At 44.7% G+C, this 17,249-nt stretch overlaps 1 protein-coding gene and 1 pseudogene across 5 annotated transcripts in view; both read left to right on the top strand.

The window, feature by feature from the left end:
* Positions 1 to 1,248: 1,248 nt before the first annotated feature.
* Positions 1,249 to 17,249, top strand: part of ATS2 (Phospholipid/glycerol acyltransferase family protein) — a 28,697-nt gene continuing 12,696 nt past the window's right edge. For 3 of the 4 annotated variants that reach the window (XM_008810060.5, XM_008810063.5, XM_039123501.3), the window contains exons 1-5: positions 1,249 to 1,529; positions 1,640 to 1,807; positions 2,261 to 2,667; positions 3,185 to 3,286; positions 3,402 to 3,700. In XM_008810060.5, the coding sequence (XP_008808282.2) occupies positions 1,436 to 1,529; positions 1,640 to 1,807; positions 2,261 to 2,667; positions 3,185 to 3,286; positions 3,402 to 3,635 (1,005 nt within the window). In that variant the 5' untranslated portion in view covers positions 1,249 to 1,435 and the 3' untranslated portion in view covers positions 3,636 to 3,700. Of the gene's footprint in view, positions 1,530 to 1,632; positions 1,808 to 2,260; positions 2,668 to 3,184; positions 3,287 to 3,401; positions 3,701 to 17,249 lie in introns of all 4 variants that reach the window. The other variant, XM_089929673.1, reaches the window with a different exon arrangement.
* LOC149768102 (uncharacterized) lies at positions 8,065 to 15,813 on the top strand (annotated as a pseudogene). The gene is made up of 2 exons (XR_016399896.1): positions 8,065 to 9,468; positions 9,550 to 15,813. The product of XR_016399896.1 is annotated as an uncharacterized LOC149768102 (transcript).

Raw genomic sequence — 17,249 nt, 5'->3', positions numbered from 1 at the left:
TTCTGTCTTGCAATCAGCATGGTCCATCAGTATGTAAATGGTAAAAAATAATTTAACAATAATAAACTTAATATACATAAAGTAAATAGAAAGAGTAGGTATCAAAGCAGTATAAGTGCTCCAAAGGAAAGAGTGAGATATTTGTATGCAATAGTTGGTTGGAGAGAGAGAGAGAGAGACAACGTAAAAGAAAGAGAGGGGGCTATAGAAGCATAGTTCATGAAAAATCTAATAAATAGTTTTTTTATCATATTTGTTTAGGAAAAAACTAATATAATATATAGATAACAAAAACCTTAATAGTTCATAAAAAATCAATTTACAAGAAAAAATAATTAATAGATGAAGTTAAACAAATATTTTTTTTCCTCTTGTGCTGTAATGACTGCTTTACAAAGTCCTCCAGTATATATAACCACTGGCATCAGTCACAACAATATTCTGGAAGCATCCAGACAAAATAGAAGAAGTCTCCCATAGCACACAACAATATTTTGGAAGCATCGAGACAAAGCAAAGAAGTCTCCCATAGCACAATACTAATATAGCCGACCATATAAGCCACAATTCTATCAGTAATAATGTAGCTTCATGCAGACATATCTAGTCATATGTGAAAATGATGTTTGGTGTGAGTCTTCTCCAATGAGGGATGACTAACTCTTAGGTGTAAGTTAAGCAAACATTTGCCCAATGAATTTTCAACATAATCATAGATATACATTATATTATCTTGAACATTGTAACGGTTGTTTGATCTAGAACATTAATTTGTCGAGGAATATTACATAAAGTCAAAATAAAAAATAAGGTAGTATACTTTCTCGAAAAAGACTAATATGTCATTTAAAAATGTAGCAGGAATAAAGAAAACAAATTCAGTTCAATGGATATGGTGACATTTATTTAGTAGTAGTTAAAAGGCATCGTAATTCAGAATTAACTGGCGGAATAATATTTATTTACAGGTGGTTCTATCATTCCATGGGTAGGGTAACAAGCATTCATGTATCACGAGTAAGTTTTTTTTACCAAAATGATGTATGGAAAGGGCAGTTACTAAGGGGGGTTTTTTTTTTTTTTAATATAGATTAACAGAAGTTATACACCGTATCAGGATACCATCGAGTCTTTCTTACCCTAAAAAATAAAGGAATTCAGTTACTAAGAAATAAAAAAGAAAAATTGTAATTTCACAAAACGAAAAGTAATTTATTATCCCAGTATCCCATTAAGCCCTGCGATGTCCTGCGGGGGCCGGTATCTTATACTTAAACCTCTCCGCCGCTTAAAATACCATGTCGCCTGGAACCATACTTTGTTCCATCACCATGGTTGGGCGACTCGTGGCCGTGCTCTAAGGACATCCCGACCCCCATTGCCGGTAGCCGTTACGTCTCCCCTCGCCGTCAATTCCTTTTTTCCCGCTACTGTAATGGAAACCCTTCTACGGCTCAAACCCTACTCGACTCCTCCCTTCGCCCCCCTCCATCCGCACCCTTCTTCAAGAATCAGCCCCTCTTTCGCTGGTCAGAGCTTTTCCTCCCTTTTCTTTGATCGTTCGCTTATTTTTCTAGAATTTTTCAATCATATTTTCTTGTCTGACCGTCTTTCTTTCTTTTTTAATTTGAGTCTTTAGCGATCGTTGCAAGTTCTCCGAGGAACCAATCCGGCAAGAAGCTCAGATTTCATGGCACCAACATCACAATTCCTATCAAGAAACGGCGAACTATTCACCGAAATGTTGTTGTGAGATCGGAGATCGCCGCTGCCGGCTCAACCGATGATTCGGCGTGCTCGATGACAGGTTCTTCCAAGAAACACATTGATAGGAATCTTGATTTCTTGAAACCTTTTGGCTTATGGAAACTTTGCTAAGCTTTATGGTGGCTGCTCGTTAATAGATGGGTTTTATATTGGAACAGGAAAAAAAAAGAAAAAAGAAACCAACTTATGGAATCTTTATGACATCCGTTGTTTTCAATGATCATCAAGGCAGCTACTCGATAACAAATAGGTTTAAACAAGAAAGGGGAAGAAAAGAAATCCCACGTTTTCAATCTTGATGAGTCTTTTTTCTTTTTTCTTTTTTCCTTTTTTGCTTTTTTAATCTCTATGTCGACTGCTTGCTAGCAATCTGATGTTATACGAAGAAACAAAAATAAAAAAGGAAAACTCATTTCTTGAATCTTGATAACATTGTTTTTCTAAATATTTATTGTTCCCTACTTGATAGTACTCAAATTTCTATAATAATCAGAATTCCAATTGGGTTCAAGAATCCGGGCAATTTGCTTTTACTCCGTGACTATCGTGGTTGCAATCTTTCTTTTTGTGGGAATGGTGGTAGTACACCCATTCGTGCTTCTGTTTGATCGGCTTCGTCGGAGAGCTCACCACCTGATTGCTAAGCTATGGGCGACCTTGACCATTGCTCCATTTTATGAGTTTGAGTTTGAGGGGGTGGAAAACTTGCCTCCTCAGAACATGCCAGCTGTGTATGTCTCCAACCACCAGAGCTTCTTGGACATTTACACTCTTCTCACACTTGGGAGGTGCTTCAAGATCATAAGCAAGAGAAGCATTTTCCTATTCCCAATCATTGGGTGGGCAATGCTCCTTATGGGTGTCATTCCTTTGCGCCGGATGGACAGCAGGAGTCAGTTGGTACTGATTCTTCTTCATTTCCCCCCTTTTTTAATATTTGGTGTCTGCGCCTTGAATTATTTGTTTATTTGATGCTGTGAGTGCAATCATGGAAAATCTTACTTTACATTTATCATACTTTTAGTGCAATGTTGAATGTTAGATATTTCCCAGAGGCTTCCAACAATTTAATTTCTTAAATTTATCATTCAGTCAGTATCTATAAATAGTATCACTGCACTGAAATCATATATGAAATGAACGTTAGGATTGTATTATCTTGATTCTGTCGTGGTCATCAATCCAAGAGATTATCCATTTACTGATCACCCCATATTATTTTCATGTTTATTGGTTGTAAAGAGTGAGGAATAGGTTATCTAATGGAAATTGTGCTGGTCCTCATTTCTTCTAAAATTAGGAAATTGTAAGACAGCAATTAGCAGATCAGCTTTTTATACACTGATGTCCAGCTCATTATTTTTGTTCCTTCAATACATGATGTATAACCTTGTTATTTTGATTTATTTGAGAACAGGATTGCCTCAAACGTTGCATGGATTTGTTGAGGAAAGGGGCATCTGTATTTTTCTTTCCAGAGGGAACTCGGAGCAAGGATGGAAAACTAGGTGCATTCAAGGTCAGTTCTTCAGCAGATAAAAACTAAGTATGATTGCATGTAGTGGAGTTTAGCTGTGCCTACATATTATTTCTGATGTAAATTGAGATAGGAAATTACATTTATGATCATGTAGAAAGGTGCATTTAGTGTTGCTGCAAAGACTGGTGTGCCAGTTGTGCCAATGACTCTTTTGGGAACCGGCAAGCTTATGCCTGCAGGAATGGAGGGTGTACTGAATCCTGGTTCAGTGAAAGTTATTGTTCATCAGCCTATAGAAGGAAATGATGCAGATATTTTATGCTGTGAATCTAGGAATGTCATAGCTAATGCACTTCTTGATCATGGCTATGGGGTGCATGGTGCATAGTTGGCTTTTGTTCAGTTTAAGACTCCTGCACTTCAGTCTTCATTTTTTGGGGGAAGACTTATGAGGTACTCCTGTTCTCTCCTAATTAGTTTTCATTAAGAAGTCAAATGATGCAATGGCATGGTTAAGAACATAAGTAAATAGAGAATAGTTGTTATGTATATTTGTGAAGCTAATAACATAAAGATGCATACTTGCAGCCTTTCTCCATTTATTTGCTACATGTTCATTTTTATGTATTCAATGGTCAAATTATTATGTAATTCATTATTAGGTGCTATTTCCTTTAATTTTTACTTTCCCATAACGGCGGAAAAATTTACCAATAAGCTGCAGTATGTGAAGTCTGAAGTTGCAATGAGCAAAAAATGCTTCCCTATAGAAACACTAGTTGCAAGTGATCTTTTTTCAGGTGATAAGTTTTCCCTCGCGAAGTGCCTTCTTGAGAACCATATATGTATTTTCAAATGTTGGACTTTGAAAGCTCTTATTATGCCCCAAAAGCATTGTCTCTAATAAGCTAAGGTCATTAAAATTTTGTAATTGTATTGAATAGATTGGTGTTGTTTTCCTGTAGTGTTAATTGAAAGGACATTTGCACATCTTTATCCTTTTATACACGTATATTTAGTTTCTGATCTTTTCATCTTCTAGCATGCAATGTATATACGGTTGGAGTTGGAGACACCCAAATTGAGGCGATATAAAAAATGCTCAGTATTTTTTTCCCTAATAAACAAATCTTCTTCCCTTCCAAATTAACTGGAATTCATGTGGGGGCAACATGTGGATAATTGGTTAAGTGGCACAGATTGCATTGGATCCCATCCCTGTGCGAAAATAATCCTCCTCATCTTCTGGCAAGTACCTTCCACTCTCAATTAGAGACTTCCACTTGTCAAGCAAAGAGCCTTTCTCATCCCTTTCCTCCTCCTTTAATTCTCCTTTGTCCTTTTCTCTTTTGTCCTCTCTTTGCAACTGTTGGATTTGAACTCTAAGCAAAGAAAAAGAGTAGGAAAGTTTATGTTCTGGGTTATTTGGTGTTGCATTGCAGCATGACAACCAAGATGATTGGCAGAAACTCAAAGTATGGACTGCATGAGATGACATAGCAGTCAAACAATCAGAAGCTGTAGACTTTAATAGTGAGAGAGTGAGAGAGAGAGAGAGAGAGAGAGAGAGAGAGAGAGAGAGAGAGAGAGCATGGCAAGGGGGCGATTTGTGAAGTGAAATCAATACTATGTGTCTGTAGTCAGAGGAATGAGATTGCGGTAGAACAATAAGGTAGGCTGCAAGGTTCTTAAATATGGTATCAGTGGCAAAGCCGAGATTTGGTTCAAGGGCAGCAAGTTCTGCTCCATAGTCAATTGAAATCAAAATGATCACATTAACTTGCATTTCAAGGGTCTAGCAATCCTTCAATTGTTTGAAGTAGGCCTGAATGAGCACTACCAATACTAAAAAGAGTAAATTTAAAGTTTATTTAGAAAAAGAAAAGCATAAAAAGATGAGTAGTAATATGAGTAGTGTCTAATTAAACAAAGGGCAGTAACATCAGCATTAAGAGTCTAGTCATTGTCTTCTAAATTTAAATGGCAGTGACAAATAATATAAAAAGAGAATAGATTTCGAGCAGCAAACTAAATACAAAAAAGAGATAATTACATCATGAATTAAGGTATGCCATACCATACCAAATCGGGCGGTACGAAGTGTACTGTACCATACCGGTTCAATAGCGACACTCGGTATGCTGAAGCAGCCCTTGTACCGAGCGTATCGATACAGTAACAAGGTAGCACCGATACGGGGCCCGGTACTTAAATAGCGTACCTTGCCATGAATAGCATAAATTGCCTCTTCATTTGAAGGACAACGTTGAGAAATAAAAATAAATTAATTTATTCACCTGAAAGAAAAACTATAAAATAGAATAAAAGAAAGAAAAATATACTCACTTAATTGGATGGAAGGATCCTCCTTATTTTCCTTTTCCGGTCTTCCTAGTTCTTTTCAAACCCATCCACCTTATTGGACACCTTTAACCAAATATAAACAATATTGGTTGGTCATCTAAATCTTACCTTGTCTTCAGAGTCATTTTTGGTTGACCATAATTGGGTAGATCTTTTGTTTTTGTAAGAATAGAAAGTAAAAGTTCATTACTTTGTGGAATTCAACTATATATTGGTGCAAATCCGAATCCCATGAATTATGATACACATACAATATAGCGAAATTTTTTTTAGAGTTTCAAGGTGGGGGGACTTTCACTTCTGACCTTCTGCTTCTACTAATGTTATATTGTTTGAAGTAGCAGAGCCAAAAAATCTAGCTTTCTTTCCATGAAAGCATTATTACCCTTTTAAGGCTAGGAAGATGCCATTAGACTATGATCTAAAAAATCTCCTAGCTTATGATGATGCAGTTGGGAAATATAATTCAGAGAATTTGAGCATGCATTGGAGCTGTACTCTATAAAGAGATGTGCAATTTAGGGAGACCTTGTAATTCCAGTTCCAAGTTATATCTTCATTTGTTGGTATTCTTTTGCTTGAGTCACACTCTTTCGAGGGAAATATAAGGCTACTTTAGTTACATGTTGTCTGCTATAAATAATTAATAATATTTTTACATGTCTTTTTCACAATGAATCATGTGCCACATTAATGAAATACTCCATTTCAAAGGGATGTGGTCTTTGGTTTGAATTGTAACCCACCATGTTGGAGTTCACCTGTTCTGATGGACCTTCACAGTCATTCATATGCGTGTGTAATTTCTCGCTTGAGTTGCAGGAGAAAGAATGCATTAAGTATTGTTGTGGTTCAAATCTGGCCCGAGGGTGACCACGTTGGTGGAGCCGAGGGAGCCGCTGGTGCTGGAAAGGGGAAGACGGGAGCCACCTCCTACGCGACGGCCGCGGACCTGCACAAAGCCTCACCGGTGTTTCTGGTGAGGGCCCTCCGACGATCAAGTTAGAGTGGGTAAATTTGGTCCAGCCAAAAAGGTTCCTTTGAAATTACCTGACCGAGCTATTTATAGTCTCGATGGAGTGGCCTAGGCGGTGAAGGTACTGTCAGCCCTCATCATGAGGGGTCGTGGCTTTGAGCCGGATGGCGCGCAGCTCAGGCTGGCTGGTGATGTGCGGTACGATCCGTTCTTGAGAACGGTAGGATGTTGACAGTCACGGCAGGGTATGGTCGGAGTAGTCAAGGTGTCGTCTGACTGCTGTTGGCTGATTATGGAAACATGACACGATAATGTGGTGGAGTACGACCACATAGGTGGGTATAGGCCCGCACATGGGCATGGTTATTGGTGAGGCCGAGCTCGTTAAACAATCGCGTCTGCGTTTGACGAGGTCGGCTTGGCGGGTGCTGGGATTAGCTCGGCCTTCCGGATTCCGAGATGTGCTCGGTGAAGTGCCTCGAGCTCGAGAGTCGGAGCGTATCGCTGGGGTCGGCGCCCCGAGCCTGGTTGGGACGGATCAGTGATTGTCTGGAGGTACCCCGAGCTTTCGGCGGAGTTTCGAGGACGAGCTGGCCCTGGGCCGAAGTGATGATTCAGTTGTCCGTCATTGGTGTTTACTGGGCCGAAACTGGGCGGCCTTTTGGTTGTGGGCTAGGCGATCCATTTTTTTCTCTATCATTTGTCCCCCACTTTCGAGGTCGAGCTACCTGGTAGCTCGGACGATGGAAGTAGTCAGACTTCTGATCATCCAGTACTTCAGTTACATGAGCAAAAAGAGGCGTGCACCGAACTGGATATGCTTCGGCGCACTTCTTGGCCGAGAGCTTGACGTCGGACTTAGGACGTTCGAGTTACTAAATTTTCTGGAATGGAATTTGCCACGGAAATTTTTTAGGGTTCCACGTGGGCGTTCCTTTCTGGAGAGTTGTTGAATCGGGATGAGGAGGGTTTCAACTATTAATTTCCCGTCCCCTGAAGCGTTGCGTCTAGCGGAACATGAGGAGTCGGCCATTAAAGCTCCTTTCTCTGAAGCATCTCATTCGACGAAAGGTGGGAGGTCAATCATTAATATTTCGAGCTCCGAAGCATCCTCCATAATGATCAGCATTTAGTGAGGTGATTTAGAGAGATTTGTTGAGGCCATTTTAGGGCTTGCCACATGGCAAATTCCGGGCTGTATGATCATTTAGGTTGCCCGATCGGAGCCACTGCAGAGGCCTATATAAGGCCTGAAGAAGGGGTTGTAGGGTCGTTGTTTGACCCTCCCCCTGCTCTTGATCTTTTCTCAGCCGCCATTGCCAGAGTGTTGGAGCTTTCTTCCGGGGGTCATTCTCTTTCTTCGCCCATCCATCTTTTTCCGGCGAGCTTTCGGGTAGGCATTTTATCCCTTCTTTCGGTCGTTTGAAGAGTCTTTCGTCTTCTCCCTCTTTTTTTCTTTAATCCTAAGACCAGAACAATGGACTCGCCAACGAGGGCATCGATGTTCGATGTGGGTCTATCGCGAGCTCTGGCTTCTTCCAAGGTGGAAGAGGTTGAACTTGAGGTGGGCCCGAGCCCGTATGGAATAGGTTCGCTCATGACCGACGAGGATCTAGGCTCCGTTCGAGCCCGATTCTTCATTCCTCCGGAGTTCGTGCTTGAACTTCCGGATCTCGGAGGCCGAGTCACCAATCCGCCCAGCGGTTGGGTCGGGGTGTACGTAGATACACTCCAAGCAGGGTTGAGATTTCCTCTACATGAATTTGTGGATGAGCTTTTGACGGCGTATGGCCTGGTGCCTGCGTAGCTTGCCTTGAATTCATGGAGGCTAATCATCGGCTTCCTCGCCCTCTGTCTGGCACACGGCTTGCCCCTCTTGGTAAATGTCTTTAGGAGTTGCTTTATATTAAAAGGCAACTCTGTAGATAAAGGGTGGTGGTACTTCTTTCCTCGAGGAGGCCGTAAGCTTTTTGGGGGCCTGCCTACTTCCATCCACAGGTCGAAAGATAATTTCTTCTATATCTCCTCCGAGCGGTCATGGGGATTTAATCCGATCTGGATCTTTCCGTTGGCCTCGGTAAACAATAGGCTCCCGCGATTGTTGCAGTCCGAGCAGAAGACCTTGGATAGTTTGCTCGGGCTGAAAGAAACTCCTCGGCTCCCCGATCTGCTCAATGAGGAGGCCCTAGTAAATCTTGGTATGAGCCTGGCTCGTCCCGAGGGTAAGAATAGTTTGACTTTTCCTTCTTTCTCTTTTATGTCGGGGATGTTGATAAGACTTTTGTCCACATATATTGTAGGGATGATCTTCAACACCAAGACGCTAATAGCTATATATAAGAAGAGGGCCGCCCCCGAAGGGGTCCGTCTTGAGGGGAGGCCGAAGAAGGCAAGAGTCGCTTCCGGCCTCGAGATTGGGCAGGGAGAGTCTGAGGTTGCTGCTCTTGCTTTGGCCGGGCCTAGCCGGGGGTCCGTAGGAGAGGCCGAGGTGCCCCAGTCGACGACTGGGGGAGATCTTCCCACCCAGGCGGCAGTCACACCTACCGACCAAATCTCGGAGATCACCGCGATAACTCAGCCGTCCGGGCCGGATTCCGATCCGAGGCATGGGTCTGGGGCTTCAGTCCCCCCCCCCCCCACGGTCTCATTGTGCGCCGAGGCTGCGACTTTCTCCGAAGCTCCGGCCTTGGCGAGGATTGAGCCAAAGTTTTTCAAGTCCGGCGGGAAGCCTTCACGGCGCATGCCTGAGGGCGATTTGGCCCTCGTATCCGAAGAGGTTGCTCGTGGGCTTGTGCGTAGTATCATGCTTCCGCGCGACCTCGCATTGATGGAGGACGACCTTGGCGACCTCGCCCACCATGTCTACTCGGTGAGCATATGGGTAAGTGATGTCACCCTTCTGTTTCTTGTTGTTTCTTTTGTGGATGTTTAACTTTTGCTGACACTTCTCTTTCTGTGCCAGTCCCTTCATGTGATCGACGTGTTGATGTCCAACATGCTCGCCGATCGGGAGGAGCTGAAGGCGCCTCGGTTGAAAACGGAGCGTGCCGAGCTTCAAGGACTAGAGGCTGAAGGCCGAGCGACGTCGGCTGCGTAGCGTCAGCAGGAGGCCGAGGATTGGGTGGCAGCTGTCGAGCAGCAGCGGCATGAAGCTGAAGAGAGAGCTACTGCCGCTGTACAACGGCTTGGGAAGACCAAGAAGAAGGTGCGTGCTTCCGAGGCCGTAATAAAGGACAAGCTGGCTCAGATTCAAGTCATGGAGGCTGAGCATTCTCGGGCTCGCTCCTCCTCGGCGAGCCGTATTTCTGAGCTCGAAGCTGCTCTAGCCCATCTTCGAGGCAAGGCGGAAGAGCGGGAGCTAAAGATTGGGCGGCTCGAGGGCTTGGCGGAATCGTTCGCCCACGAGGCCGTCGAGAAATTCCGTCAGTCGGGGGAGTATATCGTCGAATTGGCAGAAGGGGTTGCTGCTGCCATGGTCCAGGGTTTCGACAATTGTCGTCTCCAAGTCCAGCAGTTCTGCTCCGGAGTCGACCTCAGCGGCCTTGAACCAAACCTGGATGGGGTTGCTGAGGTGGAAGAGGACGTTGCCAAAGCCGTTGGCGAGGTCAGGCCGGAAATTGCCCCTAAAGGTACCAACGGGGTGGAATCATCAGTCGTTCCTGACGCTGGCGCTGGAGCTGAAGCTACCGAAGCAGGCGGGGATGGCACTCCCGAGGTTGCAACCAAGCCGGAGGCTGTAGCCGACACTAACGCGGAGGTCATCCATGTCGATTGATTTTTATTCTTATTCTTATAAGGCTGGCCATTTAGGCCCTTTGTAATTTTTCCGATCGTGAGGTCGGGTACTCTTATATTCGGCCTTCGACCTTTTCTGTTAATAAAATTCTTTTTCTTTCGACAAGTGTTTTGAGTTGGTTTTGCTTCATGCTTGAATATTAAGATCCGGATCATGTAACCCATACCCGGGCCTATCTCGCATAGCAGGGGTTGCACTTAGTACTTGTTGGGATCTCCGGGTTCGGTACATTCCTAATTTTAAAAATAAACCTTATGTGAGGCGAGCTCGTAGCTCTTCATTTAACAGCGCAGGCCGTTTTAAGCCTTGCCTAGGAGAGCGAGAGGAACAATCGTAAATTATCTTATAGAGGCCCGTTCGGGGGCTCTTGTTAATTCGGGAGCATAGGCGAGTTCGGGGACAAGTATCCTTCCGATCGTAGAAATCCACTTGAGGGGCCGAAGCCACTTCGAGACTTTAGAAATCCACCCGAGAGGCTGAATCCACCTCGGGAATAATAAGTTCGGGGATAAGCATCTCCCCGAATATAGAAATCCACTCAGGGGCTGAAGCCACCTCGAGACTTAAAAATCCACCCGAGAGGTCGAAGCCACCTCGGAAATAATAAGTTCAGGGATAAGCATCTACCCGAACATAGAAATCCATTCGAGAGGCCGAAGTCACCTCGAGACTTAGAAATCCATCCGAGGGGCCGACGCTACTTCGAAAATAATAAGTTCGGGGATAAGCATCTATCCGAACATAGAAATCCACTTGAGGGGCCGAAGCCACCTCGAGATTTAGTAATCCACCCAAGAGGCCGAAGCCATATCGGAAATAATAAGTTCGGGGATAAGCATCTACCCGAACGTAGAAATCCACTCGAGGGGCCGAAGCCACCTCGAGACTTAGAAATCCATCCGAGGGGCCGAAGCCACTTCGAAAATAATAAGTTCAGAAATAAGCATCTACCTGAACGTAGAAATCCACTCGAGGGGCCGAAGCTACCTCGAGATTTTAGAAATCGACCCGAGGGGCCGACGCCACCTCGGGAATAATAAGTTCGGGGATAAGCATCTACCTGAACATAGAAATCCACTCGAGGGGCCGAAGCCACCTCGAGACTTAGAAATCCATCCGAGGCCGAAGCCACCTCGGAAATAATAAGTTTGGAGATAATCATCTACCCGAACATAGAAATCCATTCGAGGGGCCGAAGCCATCTTGAGACTTAGAAATCCATCTGAGGGGCCGAAGCCATCTCAGAAATAATAAGTTTGGGGATAAGCATCTACCCGAACATAGAAATCCACTCGAGGGGCCGAAGCCACCTCGTGACTTAGAAATCCACCCGAGGGGCCGAAGCCACCTCGGAAATAATAAGTTCGGGGATAAGCATCTACCCGAACGTCTTACAGATGGGGGTGCTCTTCCTTGGCTCCTTGTTGACACCACAGAGCACCCCTAGCCGAGCTCAGAGTGTGACTTTGTAGATGCCCCCCACTCAGATCGAGGGCGAACTCGTAGAATCTTGCGGATGGGGGTGCTCTTCCTCGGCTCCCGTTGATGCCGCAGGGCACCCCGAGCCGGGCTCAAAGGGTGACTTTATAGATGCCCCCCACTCAGATCGGGGGCAAACTCGTAGAATTCTGTGGACGGGGGTGCTCTTCCTCGGCTCTCCGTTGATGCCGCAGGGCAACCCGAGCCGGGCTCAAAGGGTGACTTTGTAGATGCCCCCCACTCAGATCGGGGGCGAACTCGTAGAATCCTGCGGACGGGGGGTGCTCTTCCTTGGCTCTCTGTTGACGCCGCAAGGCACCCTGAGCCGAGCTCAAAGGGTGACTTTGTAGATGCCCCCCACTCAGATCGGGGGCGAACTTGTAGAATCCTGCGGACGGAGGTTCTCTTCCTCGGCTCCCCGTTGACGCTGCAGGGCACCCTGAGCCGAGCTCAAAGGGTGACTTTGTAGACGACTCCTACAGTTGTGAGATCCTCGAGCCCTCGTTAAGTCCTGCAGGGCGCCCTGAGGCAAGTTTCGAGGGGCGACTTTATAAAGTCGTCGGCATACGACTCACGCTTTATCGAGCATGCGCCGAACTTCCTAGGGTACTTCAGAGACGTCTTGGGTGAATAAGATAACTTCATTAGATTACGGTCTAAGGGAGAAAGCCCTGACCTGAAGGAGGCTAAGGTCCTTCCTTGGGGGAGTAATTTACATCTGGGGTCACCCGCCTCAGGCCGGTGAGTGCGGCCTCTTCTCGGCCCCTTGGGGCTAGGGTGGCATCAACGTAAAACTCATAGGCGGGGTATTGGTAGTGCCTGCACCGGGGCGTCCGTTGTCGGGTTCGTTAGATGGTCCCGAAGTCTGCCCATCAAGCTCCGCTCTGTTGGTTGACCCGCCAACGAATCGGCTCAGATGGCCTTGGGGGACGATCACTTCGATCTTATCATGGAGCTGATAGCAATCCTTCGTATCGTGACCGTGATCTCTATAGAAGCGGTAGTACTTGCCTAAGCCATGGTCTGCCGTACCGGTCCGTACCGGTCTGGCCTGGGACCGGTACCAGATCAGCGTGAAATCCGGTACCGGTAATTTATTGTTGAAGAACCGGTACGGGACCGGTACGCCACCGGTATGGACCGGTACGCCACTGGTTCGGATCGGTTCGGACCGGTACGGACCGGTACGCCACCGGTTTCTTACCGATCCGGGACGCCACCGGTACGCCGACCGGTACCGGTACGGCGGATCTTGGCCTAGGCGCTTCTGCGACTTGGATGATCGCATCTTTGGAGAAGATTGGAGGTAGCCGCGATCCTCAATTTCCGTAAGGATCTCGGCCCGGGAGGACGTAAGAAGTGTATACTCCTCAAAACTTCGATGAGAGAGATGTCTCCCATATCTCCGAGGGGACCTGCTCCTCGATCGACAACACTCCTCGCGGAGTTCTGCGATCTGATCCCAAATCATTTGGATTTGTCGCCTCGCTTCCTCGACCTTCTTGTCGAGTTCGGTGGTTGACGAAACTCCAGCCGAATGAAGGGTTTAGATAACCACGTCCAGGGTTTGGACTTGCTAGGCGAGCAGGTAAAACTGCTCTGGCTGGATTTGAGAGGTTTGGTCTGCAGGGACGTGTGATGCAGGAGGTGAACCTTGGAGAGAGCAGTCGGGCACTGATTCCCAGCTGCTCCGCGTTTGGGGCCCCTTGGCTCATTATCCTTGTGATCACGACTCAGTCCCTTCCTCTAACGCCAAAAATGTTGTGGTTCAAATCTGGCCCGAGGGTAACCACGTCGGTGGAGCCGAGGAAGCTGCCGGTGCTGGAAATGAGAAGACGTGAGCCACCTCCTGCGCGACGGCCGCGGACCTGCATAAAGCCTCACCAGGGTTTCCGGTGAGGGCCTTCCGACGATCAAGTTAGAGTGGGTAAATTTGGTCCAGCCAAAAAGGTCTCTTAGAAATTACCTGACTGAGCTATTTATAACCTCGGTGGAGTGGCCTAGACGGTGAAAGTACTGTCAGCCCTTATCATGAGGGGTCGTGGCTCTGAGCCGGATGGCGCGCAGCTCAGGCTGGCTGGTGACGTGTGGTACGATCCGTTCTTGAGAACGGTAGGGTATTGACAGTCACGGCAGGGTATGGTCGGAGTAGTCAAGGTGCCGTCTGACTGCTGCTGGCCAGTTATGGAGACATAACACGGTAATGTGGTGGAGTATGGCCACGTAGGCGGGTGTAGGCCCGCACATGGGTGTGGTCGTTGGCGAGGCCGAGCTCGTTAAGCAGTCGCGTCATGAGTTTGACGAGGTCGGCTTGGCGGGTGCTGGGAGTAGCTCGACTTTTCAGATTCCAAGGTGTGCTCAGTAAAGTGCCCCGAGCTCGAGAGTTGGAGTGTATCGCTGGGGTCGGCGCCCCGAGCCTGGTCGGGACAGGTCGGTGATTGTCCGAAGGTACCCCGAGCTTTCGGCAGAGTTTCGAGGACGAGCTGGCCCTGGGCCGAAGTGAAGTTTCAGTCGTCTGTCATTGGTGTTTACTGGGCCGAAACTGGACGGCCTTTTGGTTGTGGGCTGGGCGATCCATTTTTCCCTCTATCAGGTATGTTTTGGCTTTTTGATGGAGTTTTTGGTATACTCTGATCCATGCAAACTTGCTTTCTTGGAGTTAATGTAAAATGTCTTAAACCTACTGAATCCAACTGTGTTAAGGACTATGTTTGCAGATCCGCACGTTGAGTAGATTGCAAAGTACTATAGGTAATTTCGTAGTTGAAGGGCTTCTATCAGCATGCTCTTTTGTTTTCCTGAGTTGCGATAGCTGTTCTAGAGTGTAGCAGTAGCTGAGATGCAGAGTCACAGGTTTAATTGATACACATTGAGGGCGATTTACTCTATAATTGAGCATATGGCCAGCCATAGTGCACTCTCACCATTGTGGAACTAAAGTTCTAAAGTGGTTTTAAACTAACTTATGATAATGGCCTAGACATATTTATTATTGAAAATTTCATGAAGGTCAAGAGTCCAGAAATGCTAGGTCTGTAAACAAGTTAAACATGCAAAGAAACCTTACGCCAGTGCTATGCCAACCTTATGTCAAGGTCTGGATTTTGAATTGAACCTCAGCATTGAATAAAGAGATGTAAATTACTTCAAAGTCCAAGTTTTGCCAATTCAAATGTTTCTCCATTTAAGAGGAAAACCTCTTATTAGCAATTGAACAATAACAGAGGAAGAGCCTACTAAACTAGCTAGCCAAAGAAAGATTTTTGATTAAGTCTTCTTGGAATGGAGCAAGATCCATAAATCATGAAGGAAACCATGTTAAGGAATGTACCTCATGGTTAGGAGCCTTTAGTGTGTAATTGGAATTCTAGTAAGGTAAGGGTTTATTAGTCTATGTAGCATTTCAAGCCTAGGCTGGTGGCGAAGGGTCATAGAAGGAACATGTAGGATTATCGACATATTTGTTTCCATTATTAAATTCAAATGCCTGGTCGCTGGTGAGGCTTTGCTCGGGGTTTGGTCCATCTCTTCTCGACACACATACATGCGTCAAACTCCTGTGTTCTTTTATGTCTAGGATTACAACAATTGGTCTTGCTACACTGGCTTCAATTTGTGAGATGACATTCATGATTCATTAGATGGATGCGAAAATTAACCTTTTTGCCTATTGCCTGAGAAGAGAAAAGCTAGAAGGATGTGCTATTTCTAGCCAGGAATTTAAGGTCTGCAAGTTAATTAGGTCATTCTATGCACTCCTGCAAGCATGGAAGCTATTTCATGGTAGATTTCATAAGGCAATTGTATCAGAGGAACTTGTGGCATGTGACATGTTCATTAGTTATTCGTAACGAACATAGGAGTTGGTCGTGTTTGCATGTGGATGATCTAAGAAGCAGATATTGGAAAATTTGGAAGATTCTTGTAGGCTATTATTCTCAAATGTCAAAATGAAGGGTATGGGAAGCTTCTGTGATCCTTGCTATCAAGATTGAGAATTGAGACTAACATCTAGTTGACACAACCACAGCATGTTGAAAAGATATTCTGCAAGTTAGTTTTGGGTTTTCACTCTAATCAACACAACCTTTCTCCAACTGCACAATGAGATAAACTGCTGCGATCAATGGTGAATTAGGTTAGTATCAGAGAATTTGGGTTATCTTTGCGTTTTATATGCTCAACTGACATACTAGCAGCAGAATTTTACAAAGTGAGTGGCTATGCTATGAGGAATTTGAAGTGCATCATCAGTCCAAGATTGCACTAGTCAAAAGTTCTAATTGAGTGAAAGGTTTGCAACAATGCAACCTGGAACTCAGAAACCAGGCAATCCAAGTTTCGCAGCTGTTATTTGTTAACCTTCCAGAATCTGCCATTTTCTAAAGTCAAGAGATGTATAATGCTGTCATAAAATCGGCATACTATCAGATTTATATCTTCAGCTTGGATCAATTCTGGATAATTTAGCTTATTTACAGGGGCAAATGGTTCATACCAACTCATACCAATAGGATAGTATGCAAAAGGTGTTACTAATTGGTATGACAAGGTGCAAGCCAGTAGTCCAGTACAAACTGGTTAAAGCTGATTTTTGCTATTAGGGTATGTTCTTCTGCCTTTTAAAAAGTTCTACAACAGAAGAAACCAGAAGGTAGGTTTTCTAGCTTCTCCTAAAAGCAATTTTTTGACTTCTTATAGAAGCACCTCTCATGTCATGTTATAGGGCGGGTTTAGTGTTGCTTCTGATTTTTTAAAAAATTCTCACAAAAGTAGCCAGAGTCTAGGTTTTCTAGCTTCTTGTCAAGTTACTTTGTTGACTTTTTCATTTTGTAGAAGCATTTGTCTGATACAATTACCAGACGCTTTTTGTAGGAAATACTTTTTTAGCTTTGAAAGTTGAAGTACTTTTTTGATGGAACACCAAGATGCCCTCACCAAACACTTGTTTTAGGAAGTAAGCTCTTGCTTTAAAAGTTGCAGGACTTTTTTGAAGCAATACCAAACATGTTCCTTTTGAGTGCTCTAAGAACTGTTATTAACTTCTAAAGCATGTTATTATTTGTATAGATAACATTTAACCAATACGTGGGTTCTTTAAACATCCAAAGAAGAAGAGACAAGAGAAGGAAAAGAATAAAGAAGGTTCATGAAGATAGTACGCTTGCATAAGCACAATTAAATTGATGATATTATTATTTTTGCTGGATATTGCGAAAGAAAAACCTCTTATATCGTTATTTATCTTTTATACATCTTTTTATTTCTGATTTTTTTTTATATTTCTTAATTTTTAGTTTATTATTATAGAATACTTGTTTTTATTCTCACTAAGTGAAATAAGGGATGTAAGGAAGACCAGCAGCTAGAGTATGTCAGTAACAAGT

The sequence above is a fragment of the Phoenix dactylifera genome, chromosome 3, assembly GCF_051530095.1.
Source record: "Phoenix dactylifera cultivar Ajwa chromosome 3, Ajwa_hap1_PhDact_Kaust_v1.1, whole genome shotgun sequence".
NCBI lineage: Eukaryota > Viridiplantae > Streptophyta > Magnoliopsida > Arecales > Arecaceae > Phoenix > Phoenix dactylifera.
Note: the sequence above shows the minus strand (reverse complement) of the source record. Positions and strands in the feature narration are given on the sequence as shown.